The sequence below is a fragment of the Astatotilapia calliptera genome, unplaced genomic scaffold, assembly GCF_900246225.1.
Source record: "Astatotilapia calliptera unplaced genomic scaffold, fAstCal1.2 U_scaffold_1, whole genome shotgun sequence".
NCBI lineage: Eukaryota > Metazoa > Chordata > Actinopteri > Cichliformes > Cichlidae > Astatotilapia > Astatotilapia calliptera.
The window spans coordinates 681594-703757 of NW_020535618.1; the positions used below are offsets into that span (position 1 = coordinate 681594).

The 22164-nt window shown below is 37.4% G+C and overlaps 1 protein-coding gene across 8 annotated transcripts in view; it reads right to left on the minus strand.

The window, feature by feature from the left end:
- Positions 1-22164, minus strand: part of LOC113017258 (NLR family CARD domain-containing protein 3-like) — a 58701-nt gene that overhangs the window by 31883 nt on the left and 4654 nt on the right. For 2 of the 8 annotated variants that reach the window (XM_026160414.1, XM_026160416.1), the window contains exons 3-14: positions 19146-19213; positions 15370-15439; positions 14907-14978; positions 14626-14715; positions 13819-13902; positions 13627-13680; positions 9989-10197; positions 7754-9542; positions 7428-7601; positions 7049-7222; positions 6360-6406; positions 4612-6089 (exon numbers count right to left, since the gene is read on the minus strand). In XM_026160414.1, the coding sequence (XP_026016199.1) occupies positions 5557-6089; positions 6360-6406; positions 7049-7222; positions 7428-7601; positions 7754-9542; positions 9989-10197; positions 13627-13680; positions 13819-13902; positions 14626-14715; positions 14907-14978; positions 15370-15431 (3288 nt within the window). In that variant the 5' untranslated portion in view covers positions 15432-15439; positions 19146-19213 and the 3' untranslated portion in view covers positions 4612-5556. Of the gene's footprint in view, positions 1-4611; positions 6090-6359; positions 6407-7048; positions 7223-7427; positions 7602-7753; positions 9543-9988; positions 10198-13626; positions 13681-13818; positions 13903-14625; positions 14716-14906; positions 14979-15369; positions 15440-19145; positions 19214-19313; positions 20096-22164 lie in introns of those variants that run through there. The other 6 variants (XM_026160419.1, XM_026160415.1, XM_026160423.1 and 3 more) reach the window with 6 other exon arrangements.

Below are 22164 nucleotides of genomic sequence, written 5' to 3' on the forward strand. Positions count from 1 at the left end.
TCCTTGGTGCATTTAAACCCCTGTTCCTCCCTGTCCTCATCCTCTGTTGTCCTTGTCTCCGCTATCACTCATCATAATTTTACCATCTCTGTGCAAGTCTGCAAATTTCTTTATTAAATCATAAGATTCTTAAATTCATCAAGTCTCTCTGTGCCTGGGTCCTCGTCACAAAACATGACATCACTGTTTTGTACATTTTAACACAATTGAATCCCCACATTTGTGAAAGAAAAACAAAACACTTTTTGAAAAGTTTGAAACAAAACCATCAAATCTGATCAAGGTTATTTAAATGCTGCAAAACATGGATTGGAATAAAAAAAAAATACATATCCTAACCTTAATTACTGCGGGAGAATAATGAATGATGCTCATAGTGAGTAAAAAAGTAAACTGAGTAAACAGAGATTCACTTTTAATGTGTGTGTATAATATAATACAGATACATGAAAAAAAAAACACTCCCAAAACAGAATAAATTATTACAAATAAAAATCTTTACTGCAGACACTAATTTTACTAATCTTAATAATACTAATTTTGTGTTGTAAGATTTATGAGTTTCATGCTTTCATAGTGGTACTTGGAGAGTTTGACATTTTATCAGGTGGTACACACTGTAAAAAGTTTGAGAGACACTGATACGTGTCTGTGTGCTTTTGGAAAACATTTAAAGCTGCAGTACAGAATCTTTGGAACAAGCTTAAAACATTTTTAGAATATAAACAGAGCATCTGCTTCTCTTTACAGCTCCCCACTCCACCAGGGCTGTTTGGCACTTTCTGATAGTGTGCATATGTGATGTACGTACTGCGGCAGTCATACAGACAACTGGATGGTCCAAATGTTGTCCTACCTATTACTGGCTGAGGTTTCAGTAGAGTTGTGGCTGAACCACATAAAAATATATCATTAATTTTAATCTCCCCGATCCATTATAATGTTATGTTGGAATGTTGTTAAAGAGGGTCAAAAATGTTTCAACCCAGTTTGTTTTGCAGATTCTGTAAAGCAGCTTTAATATAGGGAGAAAACAACTTCCTGACTGTGTGAGTAAAATCAGGTTTTTCCTCTTCGTCAGTTTAACAGTTTTTTTGTTTTGCCTGTCACTGTTCCCTGTTTTCTTACCTGGTTCTTCCTGACCTTGTACTTTCTCCGCACGTTCCCTCTTTCCTCTCTCCCTGTTTTAAGCCAGGCACTTACACCTCCGCTCCGCTGTGTCTCAGCCACCATCGCTCTAGCAGAAAGGGCGCTAGAGAGTTGGTAAGAGGCGAGCTGGAACAAACCATTTTGGGGGGGGAATCTATACTTTTGTTGTTAAAATATTACATCTCAGCAAAGTACCGTATGCTTTTAATATTTTTAGCAGTGTGTAACACAAACAGCAAATATTGTCAAAAAAAAAAAAAAGAAATCTTTGGGGGTGCTTTGATTCATTTTTGGGGGTGCTGAAGCAAAAATGCTGAAGCACCCCCAAAACTGGGCTAAAATCGCCCCTGGGTGAAATACAAACGTAAACTCAAAAGGAGTCAAAAGTGGCCGGTTGTATTTCAGACCTCAATGGGTTAATCCAACAAAACATGAAAAATTAGGTTTAAATCTTTTGTTCATGACAGTGCAGATTTCTGACATATTGTGTAATTTAAGCTGTAACAATGTGATTGTTAGACTTGTGTTTGTAAACGAACCGCCCATTGTTGTGTAGCTTTCTGGATTTTATACTTATTAGGCTACATATTTATTTATTATACAGGCTATACAGTACATAACATCAAAACTCATATGTTTTATGTAACTAAAGTGTTTAAGTATGTGGGCTACAGCCAATAATTAAGTTATAGACTATATTTACATGAAAAACATGTATACTTACTGCATTTGAATCATTTTAACCACATGTAACCACCTGCATGTGTGTTTGGAAAAAAAAAGGCTTTGATTTTGCCACCCCATTTGATTTCTTTGCCACCCTAAGAAAATTTCTCTAGCTCCGCCCCTGGATGTGTGGGCCTTTGTAGCACAAGTAATTTTCTAAAGATACTTGCTGTAATTCCTTGTGTTTAAATTGAATTAAATAACCAAAGCAGTCAGCAGCACAGTGTATGGAATTAACCAAAACATCTATTCTGTGTTGAAAGAACTGAAGCTAAACTAGTGGCACGCTGGAGTCCGTTTTGTGTAATACCAACTTGTAACACAAGATTGTGCAGTGATGACATAAACTGAAAATGTCACTCTGTCAGGCATAAATAAAACTTTGAAATTTGCAGTGTAATTAAAAAAAGAATATCTTAAAGCCAGATATGTAACTCTTCTGTGTAATTACTGTTTTTTCATATAATTAAAGCTGACACACAAAGTAATGAATGCAGCTTTTTAGTGGATACAGGATAAACTCACTTCTTATCAAGACACGTTTTAGGAATCTAATGACTTATTTTTAACTGCTACAAGAAATGCACACAGTAAAAAAAAATACAGCAGGTAATGTGGAAAAATATTTATTTTACATACTTTTAATAATAACAAAGAAAGAGACACTTTCATTTCATATCATGTGGCTTTTCTCTCCTAAACCGATCTCAGCTGAATCTACACAGAGCAGCAGAAGCTCACAGCAAGCAGATCATAAAACATACAAATATAATTGATGTGGGTGGGGGAAAGGATAGTGTGTTCCCATTTGGAGAAGTCCTCATTAACTTTATGAAATTTTACCTTTCACTGCTTTGTCAATAATCTCTTTTTATAATAATTTATTTTTTCTGCAGGCCTGAGTGGTTGGAGTAATCCATTGTAACAGAATGCTGCCAAAGTATTCCTTCCTCATAAAGAGTACGTCACCTCGCTGCTTGTTCCACTTTTACTTCAGGCTGAGAGAGTAGCTTGAACTATCAAATCCGCAGTCACATGCTGCTTTTAAAAGTGCTGAAACCTGGATCTTATTTGCTGTTAATATATCACATCTCATTACGAAAGGATTTATTTTTGACCACAAGATGCAAATTTCAAACACTGCTGAAGTAGATAAAAAGTGCTTAGGAGACATTTCTTGTTTTTGCTGACGTGCATATAGACGTTATACAGTTAAACATAGTTAATGATGTAACACACGCAGTGGAAAACAGTGCATCTCTAAACAAAAAATGCAACAACAAACTTTAAAGTGAACTTCTAAAATAGTTACAAACACAGAAATCACACAAAATACTGTTGGTGGACAAAGCAAAGGATGAATTCATGAATAATCATTTCAGCAGCATGGGTCATTGGATAAGAACACCTTGGTATTTAATGGTTAAAATTTTTTATTTTAGGAGAAGCTTTTTGGAGAGATATTCATAATCAACCACAGAAAACACCTCCTGGATTTATTTTGCTGCTGCCATTTTTATAACTTTTGGTTTGAGCCTTATATTTCAAGTTTGTTGACTTGGTTTTACTTCCAAATGTTGTTTACTTTTGTTTAATTGGATAATAATAGACAATAATTACTCAGTCAGCATCAACTTCTAATAGCTTTTGTTAATGTGCTAAGCTAAATCTATTCAGTCATATAATGTGTCTATTTTTACAGGGCTGTTCTAAGAAACACTTCCCATTAGACCCCCCCCCCCCCTTTTTTTCCCCAGTTCAACAAGGTGTTACTTGTTTTTACTTTACTATCATTTTTATCAGTGTGAAGTCTTAACACACATTTTCTGGTGTTGTGTGTTCCCAACAAAAACTGCTGACCAGTTTCTTTAACAATCCCCCCCCAACAAAACCATATAAAAGTCTTAGCTTACAATTCCCATTAAAGGTGTACACATTAAAATAGCCAAAATAAATGTTATTGTTAACAATAATGAAGTAAAAGACAGAATAAGTGGGAAGTAAACTGCCTGCTGTCTCTGTCTGTCTGTCTCCCCTCCATATACGCAGTTTCACTTTTCTGTCGTCATCACCGCACATTTGGTTTACGCCTAGATATCCTTGATTTGATCCCGACAACAGACAAAAATCTGCCAACACAAACCTCTTCTTACAGCTCAACTTTATCAACCTAAAGAGGTACTTACATGGTAGTTTACATCTATATATAATTAAAAAAAACCTCAAACTTCAAAGACAGGACTAACGTCCATGTCAACATTGTCTCATAATACAGGAAACCAGAAGATTTATAAATACCTTTTACAATAAAACTGGATGACAAAGGTGCAGAGCTGAGAGTTGAACTACAAAAACTACAAAAACACAGATGTGTTGGTAAAATCCAAGCAAACACACATGTATAATGTCACTGCAGTGCATACCTCAAACACCATGACAGGTTTGTTTGTGGTATTATGCATATTATGTGTTATTGAAGTACAAGGATTAGCAAAGCAAAGCACTGCATTTCAGTAAAAGGAGCTGAGCTCCAACACCAAAATCCTACACCTGCTTGTTGGCAGGTTTTCTCTCCCCATTCCTCACGTTGCGCCCAAACCAACTGACTGAAACTCTCATTCATTCCTTCATTTTGATAAGTTTACATTTTTACAAACACTGATATCACTGCACATTACTTTTCCTCTGTATACCTAACATCACTTACATATAACATATTTACAATGTTATATGGAAACAGCGGTTACATCGCCGATTTATTATCAGCTCAGAATAAAAGTCTCTAGTCTTCATCTTTCTAATTCTGTGACTCTGTGAACAACACTGCAGTCAGACTATCAGTTTCCTTCCAATAATTTTTCATTCACAATGGCCTAATTTTTCCAGCATGAACTGAGATCTATATTTAAAATGCTGCATCCTTGCACAGCTTTCCTGAAATATTAAAAGTGTAAACTCAGAAATATTAAATATTAAGCATTTATATTCAGTAATGGCAGAAATAATGGAAGTGAGATTATTACATTTCATTACTACATACATGTTTTTTTGTACTGAATAATTATTACTCGTTGCCATGGTGAGTTGTAGCATGAGAAGGCTTTCTTTCTTTACATACTTAAAACAGACTGAACATACTCAGAGTTGATTGAACTTGGATCGGTTGTTGTGGAAAAGGGAACTCAGAGTTTATTTTTAAACTCAGAGTTTGTTGGTTCCTGGGAAAAGGTACAGACCAGATACATCAGCATATAAATACAAAAGCAAACAGTGATCCTGCTAATGTGTAGGTTTCACCTAGAAATTAAGTATCAAATAATTAATTAGCTTAATTATGTGGGTGTGTGGGGAAAATGGACTTTAGTTTTAAAAAGAAAGTTTTGGGCTTCTGTTTCTGAAAGTGGTTATTTAAATACAGAATAGTTTTGGTGGTTTAAATTCGGCTTTAGGCTCCATGTTCTGGTTCAGCAGGCCTACATTAAGCTGGTGTGGTCCTCTTTATTTGCCTCTAGATTTCAGGTCTTTCTCTATCTACTTTTCTCCTGTTGAAAAGAAATGATTACTGGGAGCAATGTTTAGACCGGACTCACTAACTAAGGTTTAGTCATAGATAGTAATTGCTCCTATTTCTGTGAAAATCTACTCGTTTGGCTGTTAACCTGCCTGCAGTGAGAGATGTTTCTATGTTAGCTGACAAAACAATACAGATGAATGTGCGTGGAGAGCAACAGCAGGGTAGAGAACATCAGTGAAGGTTGTTTTGAAGGTGTGAAGGCGGATGATACTGTCAGAGGAAACTCTGTAAAAGGACAAACTTTTGGCCTCCGAATCCAGATACACCCCGACACGACTGGAGCGCAAGGCCTGAGGAGTTACATGGACCTTCTCTTTGTTGTGCTGAACAAAAAAACCCTCATCAGCAGAAATCAGACACCACGACTTGTCATTGTGTCCCAGCTTGCAATCATCAACATCCCCTTTCCTGCCAATGTTTCTGTATGTTAACCCAACACAGAAGGGCTCTGACACCTCCAACTCAAAGTAACAGCGTCCTTTTAGTCCCTGTTTACACAGAACCTGCTGACAGCAATCAAACCTCTCTGTATGATCAGGATATGGCTGCTCCTCCTCCACCCAGGTCACCTTTCTGTTCCCTTCAAAGAGCAGCAGGTTCTTGTGAGCTGTGTTGGAGTTCAGACTGAGCTCACAGGCATCTGGAGGTAAGAAAACACTTATAGAATCAGTAAATACAGTTTATGTCCACTGTTGGCAGCACTAAGTACATGGCTCCAGGGAAATAAGTCAGAGACTGAGGGAGCTGTTCTCTAGAAGCACAAAAACAAAAATCTGTATGTGACAGTTAACCTGTAGAATCTGTTCAACAAATAAATACCTTGTGTAACACTGTCAATGACTCCTAAAGAACAAACCGTAAGATTTAGACATTACAACATTCAGCACTTCAGATTTACACAGATACTCACATTTCTTGAACCCTGGTTTGTTCCGGTGACTTCCACCATGTTCTAAACTGTGGAGAAAAATTATAGTAGTCAAGTATTAATATATCTATTGCCATATTAGTAATATGTGCATCTATTGTTTTATTGTTTTCAGCCCCCAACATACAGCACTGATATCTTGCACATGATCAAAATTTACTAACAGAAAAGTTGAAAAACAAAACAATTTTCAAAGCCGGAAACACCAGCAAAGAAAGCTCAAGGATGTGATGTTGGACTGAATTTACTTAGGTGAAAAAAATAAAAACCAAACACCAAAGCTGTAAACACTTCAGATAAAGCAAAGTTTTATTGTGTAATCTTAATCTACACAATCATTTTCCATAATCTACAATTATGGAACATGACCTATAAGTAGCTGCTAAGGTAGAGAAAACATCTACTGATATTTGATGGTTTGTTAGAGCCCCGATTATTATGAGTCTTGTTTGTCAACAATCACAAGGAGAAACATTACCTTATTTTATTTTGATTATTCTTTTTTTTATCATTAAAATGATCATTTTAGGGAACAGACTAATAGAGTAGTTTGTATTAGACCACATCTTTTAAAAATCAGCAGAAATGGCTTCCTGGGACATTTATATGCTAACTTTGAACTTTGGGACCATCTCCATTACAGTGAATGGTACATAGGTACAGTTAATTACTTGAGCTGGCTGAGCTGGTATCGTTTATCATCCTTCAGCTCAGAGAGCTTCTTTGATCCAGTTTCTCCTGGATCGTTGTAGCTCAGGTCCAACTCTTTCAGGTGTGAATGGTTTGACTTTAGAGCTGAGACCAGAGACTCGCAGCCTTTTTCTGTCACCAGACAACCGGATAACCTGAGAAAACACAATATTTGATACATCAGAAAGTATTTTAAATAAATAAAATAATGGCAACAAAAACGAGGTTCTACATTATAACAAATCTTGTTGTGTTTAAATGTCCAAAGAACAGGCTCTACAAATTATGTTAAATTGCAGCAGGTTTGGTGGGTTGTTAATCCATAGTGGTGTTGAATATAAGCATTAAACGTAAATGTACCTTAAAGTTTCCAGTCTGCAGCACTGACTCGACAGTCCTTTACACAGCAGCTCTACTCCTGAATCTTTCAGGTCATTGTTGCTCAGGTCCAGATGTCGTAGAGGTGAGAAGGGGAAGGTGAGACCAAAGGCCAGATGCTCAACCCACTCTTCAGTCACTTTACAGTCTGCTAGTCTAAACAGGGTGATAGGTTTTTGAAGAAACAAAAAATATTTAAAGCTACACATAAAAATACATAATGAAGACATCATTTCTATTAGGGACAGGGAGGATCTGTTCCCTCTACTTTCTATTAACATTCAAGCCAACAATCTTTCTTAACTTACAAGGCTTTTCCGCTGCTCCTCACTGCTGGTATCAGCCTCCGTCTGCCCTCCTCTGATGTGTTGTAACTCTTCAAGTCCAAGACTTCCAGATCATTCTTCGATACCTGCAGCATGTAGGCCAGTGCAGAGCAGTGCAGGGGAGTCAACTCTGTTTTTGAACGATCTGACATTTCAAGATATTCCTGAATCTCATCTTTGACTTTGTGATCTCTCATCTCGACCATAGTCTGGAAAAGGTTGATGCAGCTGTCTGGAGAGAGGTTCTTCCTTCGCACAGACTTGAGGTAAGTCAAGATTTTCTTGTCAGTATCTTGACTTTGATCTGGTGAAGGCAGCAGACCATGAAGGACTCTGTGATTGGGTTCAACCATGAGGCCAAGGAGGAATCTCAGGAAGAAGTCCAGGTGGCCATTTTTCTTCTCCAGCACTTTGTCAACCATCATCTTTAAAAGATCAAGTAACGTATGTTCTTGGCTCTTTAGATCGAGGAAGCTGCTGAGCTCTGTGGTATCATTATTTATGAAACAGTCATAGACGTGGAGAGCTGCAAAGAACTCCTGTACAGTCAGATGTACAAAGAAGAAGACCTTTTTCTGGGAAATGATTTCTTCTTCATGAAGTACTGTGGTGCAAAATCCAGAGTACATGGATGCTTCTTTAATGTCAATGCCAAAGTCTTCCAGGTCTTCCTCATAGAAGATGAGGTTGTTCTTCAGCAGCTGCTCAAATGCAAGCTTGCCGAGTTTCAGAAGAAATTTCCTCTGTGTTTTCAGAAGCTTTTCTTTGTTTGTCTCAACCTTCTTGTCATATTTTCTGTTTCTACGCTTTGTGTGTGCAAACAGGAAGTGTGACATCATCTCTGTAAGAGTTTGAGGAATTTCAGTTTTCTCGTCTCCTCCAAAGACTTCCTGGAATAACACTGCAGAAATCCAGCAGAAGATTGGGATCTGACACATGATGTCGAGACTCTGTGAAGACTGAATATGTTTAATGATCCTGTCAGCAAGACCAGGATCATGACTAAATCTCCTCCTGAAGTATTCTGCTTTTTGAAGGTCATTGAAACCTCTTATCTCTGTCACCATGTCAACATGTTCTGCAGGGATCTGATTGGCTGCTGCTGGACGGGAAGTAATCCAGAGGTTTGCATCAGGAAGAAGGTTACCCTGGATGATGTTTGCTAGGAGATTACTCACAGATGCTGCTTCCTTGACAGATGTTATTGTCTTAATGCCTTCAAAGTCCAGCTGAAACCTGTTTTCATCCAGACCGTCCAGGATCAGAACAATCTTGGTTTTGGTATAATCCACTGAATCTTTGAGATCAGACAGTGTGGGATGAAATAAAGTCAGGAGCTCATGTAGGCTTTTCTCACCTGTAGTCAAATTCAGCTCTCTGAAAGCAAGACTGAAAACAAAGTCTACATCCTGGTTTGCCTTCTCTTCGGCCCAGTCAAGAATGAATTTCTGCACAAAAAATGATTTGCCAATTCCTGCAACGCCCTTTGTCACAACTGTTCTGTGACGTTTGTCTTGATCAGGCAACGGTTTCAACACATCATTTAGGTTGATTATTTGTTGTTTTGAACTCTGTCTTATCAGTTTACGTTTGCGCAGCCTGACTTCATGCTCTTCACGTAACCTTTCACTCTCTCCAGTGGTTATGTGAAGCTCTGTGTAGATGTTGTTCAGTGAATTCGGCTTGTCACCATTACCTTCATAGACTGAGGAATATTTCTCTTTCATTGCTTCTTTTAATTTCTTCTTTGCCTCCAAAAGACCAATTTTACCTGTAATGCAGTGAAACACATCAAAGATGCTCAGGTAGTTAATACCAGATCACTTTAATTTGGTCAGAGAAAAAAAGCACGATAAGAAATTCCTGACCTGATTTGGGGGTTTCAAATCTTCTTAAAATGTTGAAAAAATTGGTTCGTAAATTACATTAAATGGATGAAAATCGTATAAAGGTGCTTTATAAATACAGTCCAGTTACCAAAAACCTGATACTCTTGGATTTAATGCGTGTTTTTAAACTTAACTTAAAATTTAACATTTCTTAAAAGATCAAATGTATTTTTCTTTGGTTCTTTGATTTATTCATTGTCATGCAATCTTTCTTTAACCAAGTAATTAAAGACTAAAAGATGATTCCCAGCAGTGATTATGCAAAACTCTGTTAACACATTTTTTTGCAGTAACAGAGATAGTAGTGACATAAAGGATGTCAACTTACCAATATGTGTCTCTGTGTCTTTCTCTTGTTTTAATGTTTTCTTGGATTTCTTCCCACACTGAGGACAAGGACAGTCTGCTGGTGACACAGACTCATCCAGGTCTGAGCTGAGACACAGTTTGCAGCACCAGTGTTCACAGCTGAGCTGAACTGGATTTTTCACAACATCTTTGCAAACTGGACAGGTGGATGGCTTCTCAGTTACTGGTCTGTAGAAGGGTTTACAAATTAGACCGTATTTTAATTAGCTAATGGATAAATGGTACTGGTAGTTGAATAAACTGGTATGAAAATGGATAAATGTTTGCTCTTAACTGTGTTACAATAAAATTTGAGAGGACAAACTTATGTAACAGACTAAATTTGGCAAATTTCGCAGAAATCACACAAATGACTTTCTTAAAAGACCCATGTAATTGTTTTTTTGTTTTTTTTTATTTGAAAGTTCAGTCTCTGCCCTACAAAGGATTATTTGGGCCACATAAAAAAAGTTGATCATTTTGAGACTGAAGTCAAAATGTAGAGGTTACAGTTATTGTTTCAAGACAAACTGCCACAGCTGCTTTAACCTCTGCATGTTTAGATGAATTAGTGAAGCAAACTGATCGGCCGTCTTGTGACACAACATAAACCCTGTTTATTGGACGATGCTTTAACCATTGATACTTTTGCATCTGTCCATTACCAATCATTTCATTTTATACAAATTCCCTCTAAGACGCAGCTTTCTCTAACATCTATTCATTGCCCATATATTTATCACCACACTGCGTTAATGTGCTAAAAGACCATTTTCTTCCTTGTTGCTAAAACTGACTCTGAAGTACGATTTCACTAACTCAGAGGTAGAGCTGGGCGATATAAGATTTTTTCATATCACGATATGTTTTTTTCATTTCAGGCGATAACGATATCTATCACGATATAAGCCAAATAACTATATTTGTAAGATTTAAATGTGCCGTTGCTCACAAGTAAAATGTGAAATAATCAGCAGCTTGTTTTTATTTAAATATGTATTTCCCATAATAAGTTCAACAGGGTAGATGTACTTAAGGAACATGAGACTTTTTCAGATAAATAAAGGCAAATATTGCAAACTACACAAAAGGCAGCCGCTAAAGCGTTTAAGTTTCAAAATAGAACAAACGAAACAGACTAAATTGTCAATTCCACTTAGAAACAAAATATTAATTCTAAAAATAAATCTTAGTTTGTTTTACAGAAGAACAGACAAAACTGACTAACTTTTGTCAATATCAAATAAACTGAGAACTAAAAGGAAATTCTAAATCTCTCCTTGTTGTATAGCTGAGCTTTTCAAACAGTTTTAACAGTTACTTTAGTCTGACAAAAGCCGAATGACGAATTAGCGCTTCCAGTCAGAGACTGAGGCTACGTCCACACGTACATGGGTATTTTTGAAAACGGAGATTTTCCGTTTTCCTTTTAAAAAATAATCCCGTCCACACATAAAGGCAGAAATGAAGGAAAACGCTGCTATGAACATGCCAAAGCAGCAGGTGGAGCTAGATTCCTAACCGTGCAGAAATGTTGGCCAATCAGAAGTCTAGAAGCCTCGGTGGGAAAAAGTAAACAAAGCTGGGGCATAGAAGCAGAACCGAGTCGTATGTGTGGAGGGACAGTAACTGTGTGTATATGTAAGCATTTAAACACTGCAGAGAGTACAATTAACAGTAACAGTATTGTAGAAATTCATTTCACCGAAACAATAACGCTGCGCACAGTGTGCACATAAATTCAAACCAAACTGGATCGCTGATCTTCTAACTTATAAACCTAAGTAATCACACTGCTCCTCCTGGACCTGGCGTTAGTTAATTGTTAAGAGCTCCCTTTCTAGTGGCTGTTCTTTAAGCTTGAGTTTCAGTAGTGTGATAGAGGCACTTTGTAACTGAAGTCTAAACACCGGTGCCTCTTTGTAAAAGCAGGATTCACAAACCCATTATTATTGTATTATCCGCACCCTGGACTCATGTTCTACTTGTCGTTCGCCAGACAGCATTCAAACCATAGCAGAGCAAAATTCAGAATTATTGCATTTCCTCTGCCTTAATGGGCTGCATCCCAATCTGCTTCAGTCATTATTAACTTTGTGGAAAGTACAGTCTTCCAATATGCCTTCATATGCCAATTCTGGGGCCTCAAAGTCAAGGTTTTGTCTGCTTCTCTCTCCTCGCCTTGATGTTCATAAGGCAGAAGTGCTAAAAACATGATTACAAGTAAATTATGAATTCCTTTCCTCAGTTGCTTTGTATCCAAGCTTAAGCGTGCCCAATAACTAATCCTCCAGGGAGAGAACCCACTAATAAGCAGGACTGCCAGTACATCTGTCAGATGCCATAGCACCAGTCTCCTGCAAGCAGAGATGGGCAGTAACGCGTTACTTGTAACACGTTACTGTAATCTGATTACTTTTTTCAAGTAACGAGTAAAGTAAGGGATTACTATTGCAAAAACGGTAATTAGATTACCGTTACTTTCCCGTAGTAACGCTGCGTTACTGCGTTACTAAAATCGTGATTTTTTGCGAGAATGTCTCATGACAGTGACGTAAGCGAGTGCGCCGTTGGTGACAACAGCTGTGTGCAGATCAACAATGGATCACATATCGATTGTGGGAGAGAGTATGAGCGTGCAGCGTTTAAAGCGTGGAAGTACTGACCTTCCTTTGAGTTTGATTCCATAAAAAGTGACAAAAACATTAGCGTCCGTTGTGCGTGGGAAGAAAACTTCTTTTTACAGCAAAAAAAACCCCCTAAACTTCCAAGCAAGCACCGAGTGCGCAACGACGTAATGGGAAACTCACAGAGACACTCGCGGATTCTTCAACTGACCGCGGCACACCTGCACCAGGGTAAACCTCCACCTACCTCAGTCCTGCTTTACAGGAGAAAATAGAGCAACAGGACCGCTGAGTCTTTGACTTTATTTATTTTCTGCTGTGTTTTACTTGCATCTATTTGAAAGAGTGAGTGTAAACACAAAAAATATTTAATTTTATGTACTGGAATGTGTAGAAAATAGGTTTAAATGTTAAACTAATTTATTCAAGTCAGAGAATGTTGCATATAATTAAATTTTTGCTTGATGCATAAAGTTAAAAGATTAAAACTGATAAAAGAAGTTAAAAAAAAGAGGCTTTTCCATTTGATTACATTTTGTATGATGGATTATGTAGAAAAAGTAGAATTGGGCTGAAAGATCTATCACTTTATCACCTCTTCAGGTTGTAAATCGTGGTTTTAAAAAGTAACTAAGTAACTAAGTAATTAATTACTTTTGAAAATAAGTAATCAGTAAAGTAACAGGATTACTTTTTGGGGGAAGTAATCAGTAATTAGTTACTGATTACTTTTTTCAAGTAACTTGACCAACTCTGCCTGCAAGGCACTGCACTGCTGTTTAAATTAGTTCATGTGATCGGTCAATGAACACCCTCATCCCTCATATAGACAAATACATTAACACTATGGAAGTCCATATCAAGCACTAAGTATAGCACTGAATATAACATTGTCAACCTGCTTAAGAATATTTGTAATGCAAGATATTTCACTCACTCAGTAAATCAGAATTACCTTTGTGTCTCTGTCTTAAAAACAAAGGGCTCAAACCTGGATCTGTTGCTCCTCAGCGACATGGACCCAGACGACGCCGTCAACTGTGAACTAGACAGAAAAGAATTCATTTGAAACATTTTTCATCACAAATCTTCACAAATGCATTTGTCAGTCTTGGTTATTTCAAGGCTGAGAGTAGATAGTTAGGAGTGAGTGTTAGGTACTTTTAAAATAAATGAGAATTACCTTTGTGTCTTAAAACCGAGTGGCTCAAACTTGGATCTGTCGCTCTTCAATGACATGGACTCAGACGAAGCCGTCGACTGTGAACTAAACAGAAAATAATTCATATGAAACATTTTTGATAGCGATATCATTTCACTGAATGTGTCTCGTTGTGTCTTACTGTCTGACAGTTCAATCAAATTATGACAACAAACCCCAAACACACTTTTCATGGCTCATTCTTGTAGATATAAACATGTTCACAAATACATCACTCTTAGCAATTTCAACCCCCTGTACTAAAATGAAACAACGACCTCCACAACAACAACAACCTCTCCATTATGAAGATAGGATTAAATCAATAAACAACATGATAGGCTGAGAGTAGATAGGTAGTTGTTAAAAGATTTTATTATGTTTATGTATAGAAGTTTTGAGTTTTTATTTGAGGTTCTCTAGATGTGTTTGCTCTTTGTACTAGAGAAGTTACACTGTGCAAGCTCAGCACGAAGTCTCTATCGTTGTATGTTATCTCTTCCACTCATGATCACATTTTAAAAGTAATCTTCCCAACACTGCTGACTTGTGATAAATACATATCAACAGTTATATGTTATCTCTTCCTGCATGTGACTGTGATGCAAACATGCTTGAGTATAAATAAAGGGTGGCAACTGCTGCGGGGTGTGAGTCTTCGTTTGAGCTCTCACCCGTGTGCACGTTGAACCTGCAAACCTGTCTGAGTGTCATTTATTCTGACCTGAGTTGCATTACAGGAAAACTCCTGACAGTAGTGGTGGCTTTTTTAATATAAATGAGAATTACCTTTGTGTCTTAAAACCAAGTGGCTCAAACTTGGATCTGTCGCTCTTTAAAGAAATATCGCTTGGAGCTGCAGGTCCCGTGGACTGTGAACTAAACAGAGAACAGTCTGTTTACTGACTGACATCAATTTATTAAATTTATACTGTTTGTCAGATATCAATTCACCAAAACTTTCAATATAATGAAGCATTGTAATTTTAATTTGAAGCATGTCCACAACTCCACATTCTTTTCAGAAGGTACAGTGACAAGACATTTGTTAGGGTTCATAGATTTACAACCTTTCAAAGCCGAGGGGCTCAAACTTGGATCTGTCGCTCTTACTCATGCTGGGAGTGGTACTCATCTGTGAACTAGAAGGAGATACGGTTTTAGGTCTCAAACATGCCAACCCCCCCAAGATGATCACTTTGATAAATGCCTTAATTCATAAATGTATGTTAGAGATAGATTTTTTTGTGCTGGAGATGCTGGATGAGTTTCAGTAGGATTATCTATATTATAAGCTCTCTTTTTCAGCTGTAATAACACCAGCGAACAGCACAGATTGATTAATTCTCAACACACAATGTGCAACACCAATCTTACAATCTTACACCATAAAGTGAAGAACGGTTAATCAGAATTTGAAGAATCAGTACTTTTTTCAGACTGTTTCTCTATATGAAGATGCATTTGCTGAATACTGACAGTCTAATTACTAAAGGTCATAATGGTGAGATCATCCATTAAGCTGTTTATTACCTGGTTGGAGTCTCACTGGACGACTCAACAGACACAGATCGCTTCCTTTTCTTCTCAGTCATTGTTGCTGCTGGGTTGGACAAACATGGCATTCATTGGAAATAGGTATGTAACACCTGTGCAGTTCTGTTCTTACCTGAGGTTTCGGCCACAGTCTTGTAGAGTTATGCAACTGAACAAATATGTTGCTACTAACAATCAGCTGAGTCTGTCACCAGCTGATTTTCAGGGTTTGTTTTCCATTTTATTTACCTAATTTAGTGGTTTGCATTCTCGTGAATTCACAAGTAAATAATCAACTTGTAAAGCCCTTAAATCCAGAATCGTAAGTAATACTTTTGTTTATACTTTATCAGAATCTGTTCTCAAATGTTTTTGTACAATCTAGGGGAAAAAAGAATAAAAAAAAACCCCAAAAGTGAATCTACTGTTAATTGTGCAATAACAAATCACAAGCCAGAACAAACTGAGTAACAGCCAGGGTCTGATCCAGAAAGCATGTTTATCTAACAACTCTGACTTCGTTGATCAGATCTAGATCGAATCTGGTGGTTTCTTTTGCCCCGACACAATCTGTATTCATTATTTACAATGGCTCATGTTTCCCGAATTATACTGAAATATCTCAAATCTAGCCAAGTAACATGTAGACAGCCATATTAAAGCATTCACTTTCTCTAAAATGTTTGCCTTACTGATAAAACTTTACATTAAAGACTTGGTGCCTGCATGCGTTCTTTTAGTTTAATGTCTAACAGCTAATATTACTAAACTCTGACTGTTAACAGTGCCTCTGTTATCTGAGATCAGATCAAATTACAAACACTCACACTGGAGAACATTAAAGAAGTTCTTTTCTTTAAACCTCACAGGGGACTTTTTATCTACTAATGGCAGAAATAATGAAATCAGTAGATTTGATTTCTGCTGAACATTAATGAAACTGTCATGAACTGCAGCAAAAACAGCTCTTATTTAACAGAAAACTGACATGAACGTGGATCTGTCAGTGAACTGTGTTTCTCCATATTTTTATTTTTGGTTTCTGTTTCCTACATTTGTTTCTGTCAGGTTAGAGCCAAAAAATAACATTCAAAAATCAAATATGAAATTTGGATTCCAGCATTAAATAAACAAAATTCAATGTAACAGACAGCATAAAAACAAGTTACATGTTTTATTTAAAATTTTATTCATTCTATGGTAATAAAAAAGTAAACTTGAGTGATTAAAAAGACTCTTTTCTTCACTCTCGGCTTTTAAGATAAATATCATGGTCCTCACTGACACCTGTTTATATTCCCCAGTCCTATGTTCTTCATTTAAACACCTGGGCCCTATTTCAGGAAGCCAGTTTAGAAAACTCAGAGTGAAAAACGATACTCAGGGTTGAGTAACCCCGAACTGTCCAACTCGGAATATTCGGTTTCAGAAAGGCTGATAACAATTAGTTCAATCAACGCGGAGTTGCTTTAACCCCAAATTAAGCGCGCGCACGAGGATACATAAAGCCCTGATTAGTGGAGCACAGATTAAGCGAGTCACCATGGAGACGGAGGGAAAGAAGGCGCGGTCAATGTATTTCACAGCGCTTGAGGCCGAAATTCTGATGGCAGCATATGCTGATAACATGCAAATTTCGCGGAAAAAAAGTAACACAGCGACAGCTGCAAAAGAAAGGGAGCATGCATGGCAAAACATAGCCGACAGAGTCAATGCGTGAGTGTTAATATAAACATTGATCTAGGGATTTCCACCCATTTAACACGTTATTTTATCATATGTTATTTTATTTTTTATTTCATACATTTGATTTTGTGATGTGATTTGAGCGCAGGTGCAACCCAACAGGCCCCAAACGTTCCTGGCAGCAAGTAAAAATGAAATATAAAAATATAGTCCAAACAGGTAAGGTGTAATTGTATTATGAGCCATAGTGCTTGGTCTGTTTGTCCGATGTAAATCAATTGCAGTTAGAGGTTACATTAATTTTCTTTCTGTAAGCACTTATTGAAATTATCTGAGCACATTACAAGTACATATTTGCTCACTCTGTATGCTCAAATGTGACCCATTATGGCCACTAGAAAAAAAAAAGCAGAGGCCCGAAAAACAGGTGGGGGTCCACCACCACCACCACTCACAGAGGCTGAGCAGTTGGCTTCCACATTTGTGATAATGTTGGCAGCATCACATATGATCTTCACAGTGCAGAGAACACAATTAGCATCCATTACTAATAATGAAATAATTTGTTAGTTTGACATGCTACAGGGAACTATGTACCTGTACATTAATGCTGTGGAAAGACTTCCTGTTCACATAGTCTCCTTCATTTACTGAAGGAGCAATGATTGGAATGTGAGTGCCATCTGTACAGCCAATCACGCCTGGGAACCGTGAAAATAAATGTAAAATTTAAGTAGTAGTTCAAGTATCACCACATCATGAATTAAGTTTTGTTCATCCTGCTACCTACAACTTTGTGGCATCCCTCTTTGATAAATCTTGTGGGTCTATGACCGGGGAACACCACAGACGAGTACAGGAGACGTTTCAGTGCAACTGTAACATCCCTGACTGCCCGACAGACGGTAGCCTTGGAAACGTGCTCAGCGTCACCAATATTATACAGAAAGCTCCCGTTTGCAAAAAACCGAAGTGCAATACAAATAATATGTACAGAACTGAGAGGAATGTCAGCGATGTGTCACATGAGCAATATTAGGCCTGAGGATGTTATTCAAATAAATTATAGATTGTGCTGTGAAACGATAACGTTCACACAGGAAATCATCAGGAAATGATAAAATGTCCAAACGCGCTCTGATCACTCTCTCCCGGCGGAGAGCTCTGCGGAGAATTTGTGCTTCAACATCTACTGGCTCTTCAAGGAAGGGGCACGCCATGTCTGACACTTCCTACAGTCAGGTTTCTGACAAAGAGGCGGAGAAAGTCAGGGTTAGTTGAAGTAAACCTGCTAGGGGGCAGGTTAGCTTCACGGAGTGTGTCGTCATAGTAACTCACTCAGAATTAATCTGAACTCGCTTTGTGAAACCGAAAACCCAGAGTTTTCGTTAACTCAGCGTATACTTACTCAGAGTTTGCACTAAACCGGCTTCCTGAAATAGGGCCCTGGTATCAGAGCTCCACTGATAATGGCTTTCTCGTCTGTAATCACACATGTCATTAACTCAGAGTTAATTGAACTCACTCTAATCTGCCTTTTAGGAACATAAATATAAACAAGTCATCGAACAGGAAACTCGAAGTTATCAACCTCAGATTTTGTGTTTTGTTGAACTTGCTTCCTAGAATAGGGCCCAGTAGGATAAAGGCAATAAAATGCAGTCAGAAGGAGGAAAAGACAGGGAATCACTGAAGACAACAGGAAAATATAAACAGAAAAACTCAAGATTACAAATGAAACAAAAACATCATAAATACTGTGCAAAACCTGGAACCATGACACAGTTGTATGCTTCCTGTTACAACTGTTTCTCTGCTGGAGCATGACTCGATGATTGCGTTTACTCGTTTATATATGTTAATGCTAATTAATTCGCACATCCTAACTCATTATAGCTGTAAAAGTTCTAAAACAGATGAAAAATCTTGATGCGAATGTTCACAATGTCATGGCCCAACTGCAGGGAACCCTTATGAGGAGAAAAAAGTTCATAAAACTTAGGAGAAAAAAAATGCTATTTTTCTTTCTGGTGTTGCTCTTTCCTGAACGACTGATTTAAAGTGACTTAATTCAGTGTTTTACTTACCAGAGTTTGCCGGGTAGAAATAGGCAGATTAATCATCTAGGTACTGATGCAGTGTATTAGCTGGTTTCCTAGAAGAAAAAGAAGATCTGTATGATGATCTACAAAGAAAACTGAATATATGTCATATCAAATCGGAAACATATGTTCTGATAGCTGAAACATTTGCACCTCTGCCTCACTTTATTCCTTATGAGGCTAACATTAAGTAACGTGGTTGATTCTACAGGGTATCGAAAGGAACCTGCTTATTAAACGTGGCTTATCTCATTATTGCAGCTGTCTGATTTTATCAAAGGCAAACATACCCAGGAAAGCACCAAAAAAACAGAACTACAAGTCTAAATGCTGCACCATAAAAATAATGTACACAGAAAATATTAAATGCTCTGTCTGTAAGAATCGGATATGATGAAAACAGCTTAAAACAGAATTCTGTTGTTGTTTCTAAAGTTGTTTAATGTTACATAAAGTTTCCTGACCACGTTAGATCTGAAGTCTCCAGTTTAATCTCTGCCTGTCTGACCATCTTCGTCAGCCACTACATACTCTGCAACTTGGATTTGTCCTCCTCTCTTTTCCTCTTTAAGTCTCAGAACTTATGAATTTTGATAAAATGAGTTCAGAGTTTTGCAAAACACCTTCCTGTAACTGTTTCACAATAAAACCTTCATAGTTACTCAAGCATTAAAAAAAATTGCATCTCTTCATAGGACTGAAATGGGGATATTTTGCTTTTTTGGTGAATGTGTAAACCGCTTTAGCTGAAGTAACTACAGTAAGTCACTGATTCTGAAAATTACTGCATTCTAACTGTGTTTTATACAGTATGAAACTGTAAATTCTACAGCGGTTTTCGATACAAACACTATTATCTAATTAATGCCTGTGCCTGTCTTCTCAATATATGAAATAGAAATAACAAATACAGAATTAGCATTATGATACTGTTAATCTGAATTACAGTAACTTATATTGGCAAATTAAGTGTAAAAGGGAAAAAAAACTAATCCTAGTAAAGTTCACATTTCCTTTTTATGCAGCATTCCAAACAATGAAAAGAATGAAAAGTTCTTTTAATTTGATTAACTAATATGTAGATATGAAGAAAAAAAATTTTGACTACAGAGGACAGCAGTTTTAATCCGAAATGTTTCAACTTGTGAAACAGCTCCAGCTTATATAACACTGTGACAGCCTTTATTTCCCCTCTTGTAATGAATAAACACATTTGTGCTAAAAGGGCACGGTGCCAACAGTCCTACTACAGTGCTCTACTTTAACTGGTCTTCATGTCAGTTGTTAAAATTTATTTACATTGTCCAGTCTCCATGTTCCCAAAGTTGCATCTGCAAATGTATTATTTCTAGTGCTCCATCTCTAGTTCATGCAAATTCATATGTGTCAGTATCATCTTCAGGTAACAATGCAAATGATGCTGATTAAGAATATTTTGAATACATTTAAAATAAGAACAGCTCTCTGACTGTAGCTCTGTTTTTGTGATACAACTCATTTTCTTCACCACACTACAGATCATCAGTTTACTTTTACTGCATACATCCGCATAAAACTGTAACTTATCTGATTTAAATCTGATAGATGCTATTTTGAAAAGAGGGAGAAAGATTTCACAATGTATCACTGAGGATGGAAACACGGTGCAGAAAATTCTCAGCCAGATCTGCTCCTTTGTGCAAGGAGCAACAGGATGAGCACTGACAGAGCTACAAAATGACCTCCAGCGGGTCACTGGTGTGAATGTCTCCAGAGGTGTGGACTCGAGTCACATGACTTGGACTCGAGTCAGACTCGAGTCATTAATTTTATGACTTTAGACTTGACTTGAAAAAATGTTCTAAGACTTGTGACTTGACTTGGACTTTTACACTATTAACTTGGGACTTGAATTGGACTTGAACCGATTTACTTGAAAAGACTTGATATTTTACCCCAAATATAAAATTTAACATGCATATTATATAGAGATTGAAAATGTGACGTCATTCAGGGGTAGAACCGCAAAGGATTCTGGGAACTCGTGGCAAGCGGTACTAGCGCACGCAGGGTTTCAATTAAAATCAGTTATACAGCGATAAAAAGAAACACAAAAATGTCAAGAAGCTGTTGTATTATTAACTGCAATAGCCGGTCGCATGACAGCCACGGGAAGCCGACGGGTAAAGAGATCGGTTGTTATCGGATTACGTCGTTGAAGAGAAATTGTTCGAGCCATGTTTCCGAAGTAACAAAGACGCGACGGATGGCCTGGATTGCAGCCATTCAAAGACCAAATATAACGTCCCAGAACACTCCAGCTCACAGGTTAGTCTGCTCCAAGCATTTACACGAAGGTCAGTGTTTTTTAGTAGTTAATGCATCATTTTCATAACATAATTGGTGATATAGGTTACAAGCAAGTCTGGTGCTGAACAGAAATTGTGGCGCTATGCTCCTGTGTTTATTGTGCATAAATAGTGAATTGTCCTGACACCATATTGCGTTTCGCTTCTGTTATTATGGTACATTGACAAAAACATATGCTTTTATTCACAGGATAAAACAGGTTTTTGTATCACTAATTGCCCAGTACGATTACAACATACAGTATTGTTGTCACTGCTACATTTCTGTGATGCTACCAGAAATTATTTCCACTACTAATTAATTACCATTGAGCTCAAAGGTCCTATTAATAAACGGTTAACGAATGTGTATTTATGAAGACGATTTGTGAGACTGGTAAACTTATGATAGGTACGATGGTCTTTCGTTCTACACGGTGCATTTCAAGGGTCTGTACCCATCCATCGGTAAACTGTACCTGGGCTTGTTGCAGTGACCGGAAGTTACTAAACTTCATGAGTGTATGCATTTTCTGACAAAGAGGCGGAGAAAGTCAGGGTTAGTTGAAGTAAACCTGCTAGGGGGCAGGTTAGCTTCACGGAGTGTGTCGTCATAGTAACTCACTCAGAATTAATCTGAACTCGCTTTGTGAAACCGAAAACCCAGAGTTTTCGTT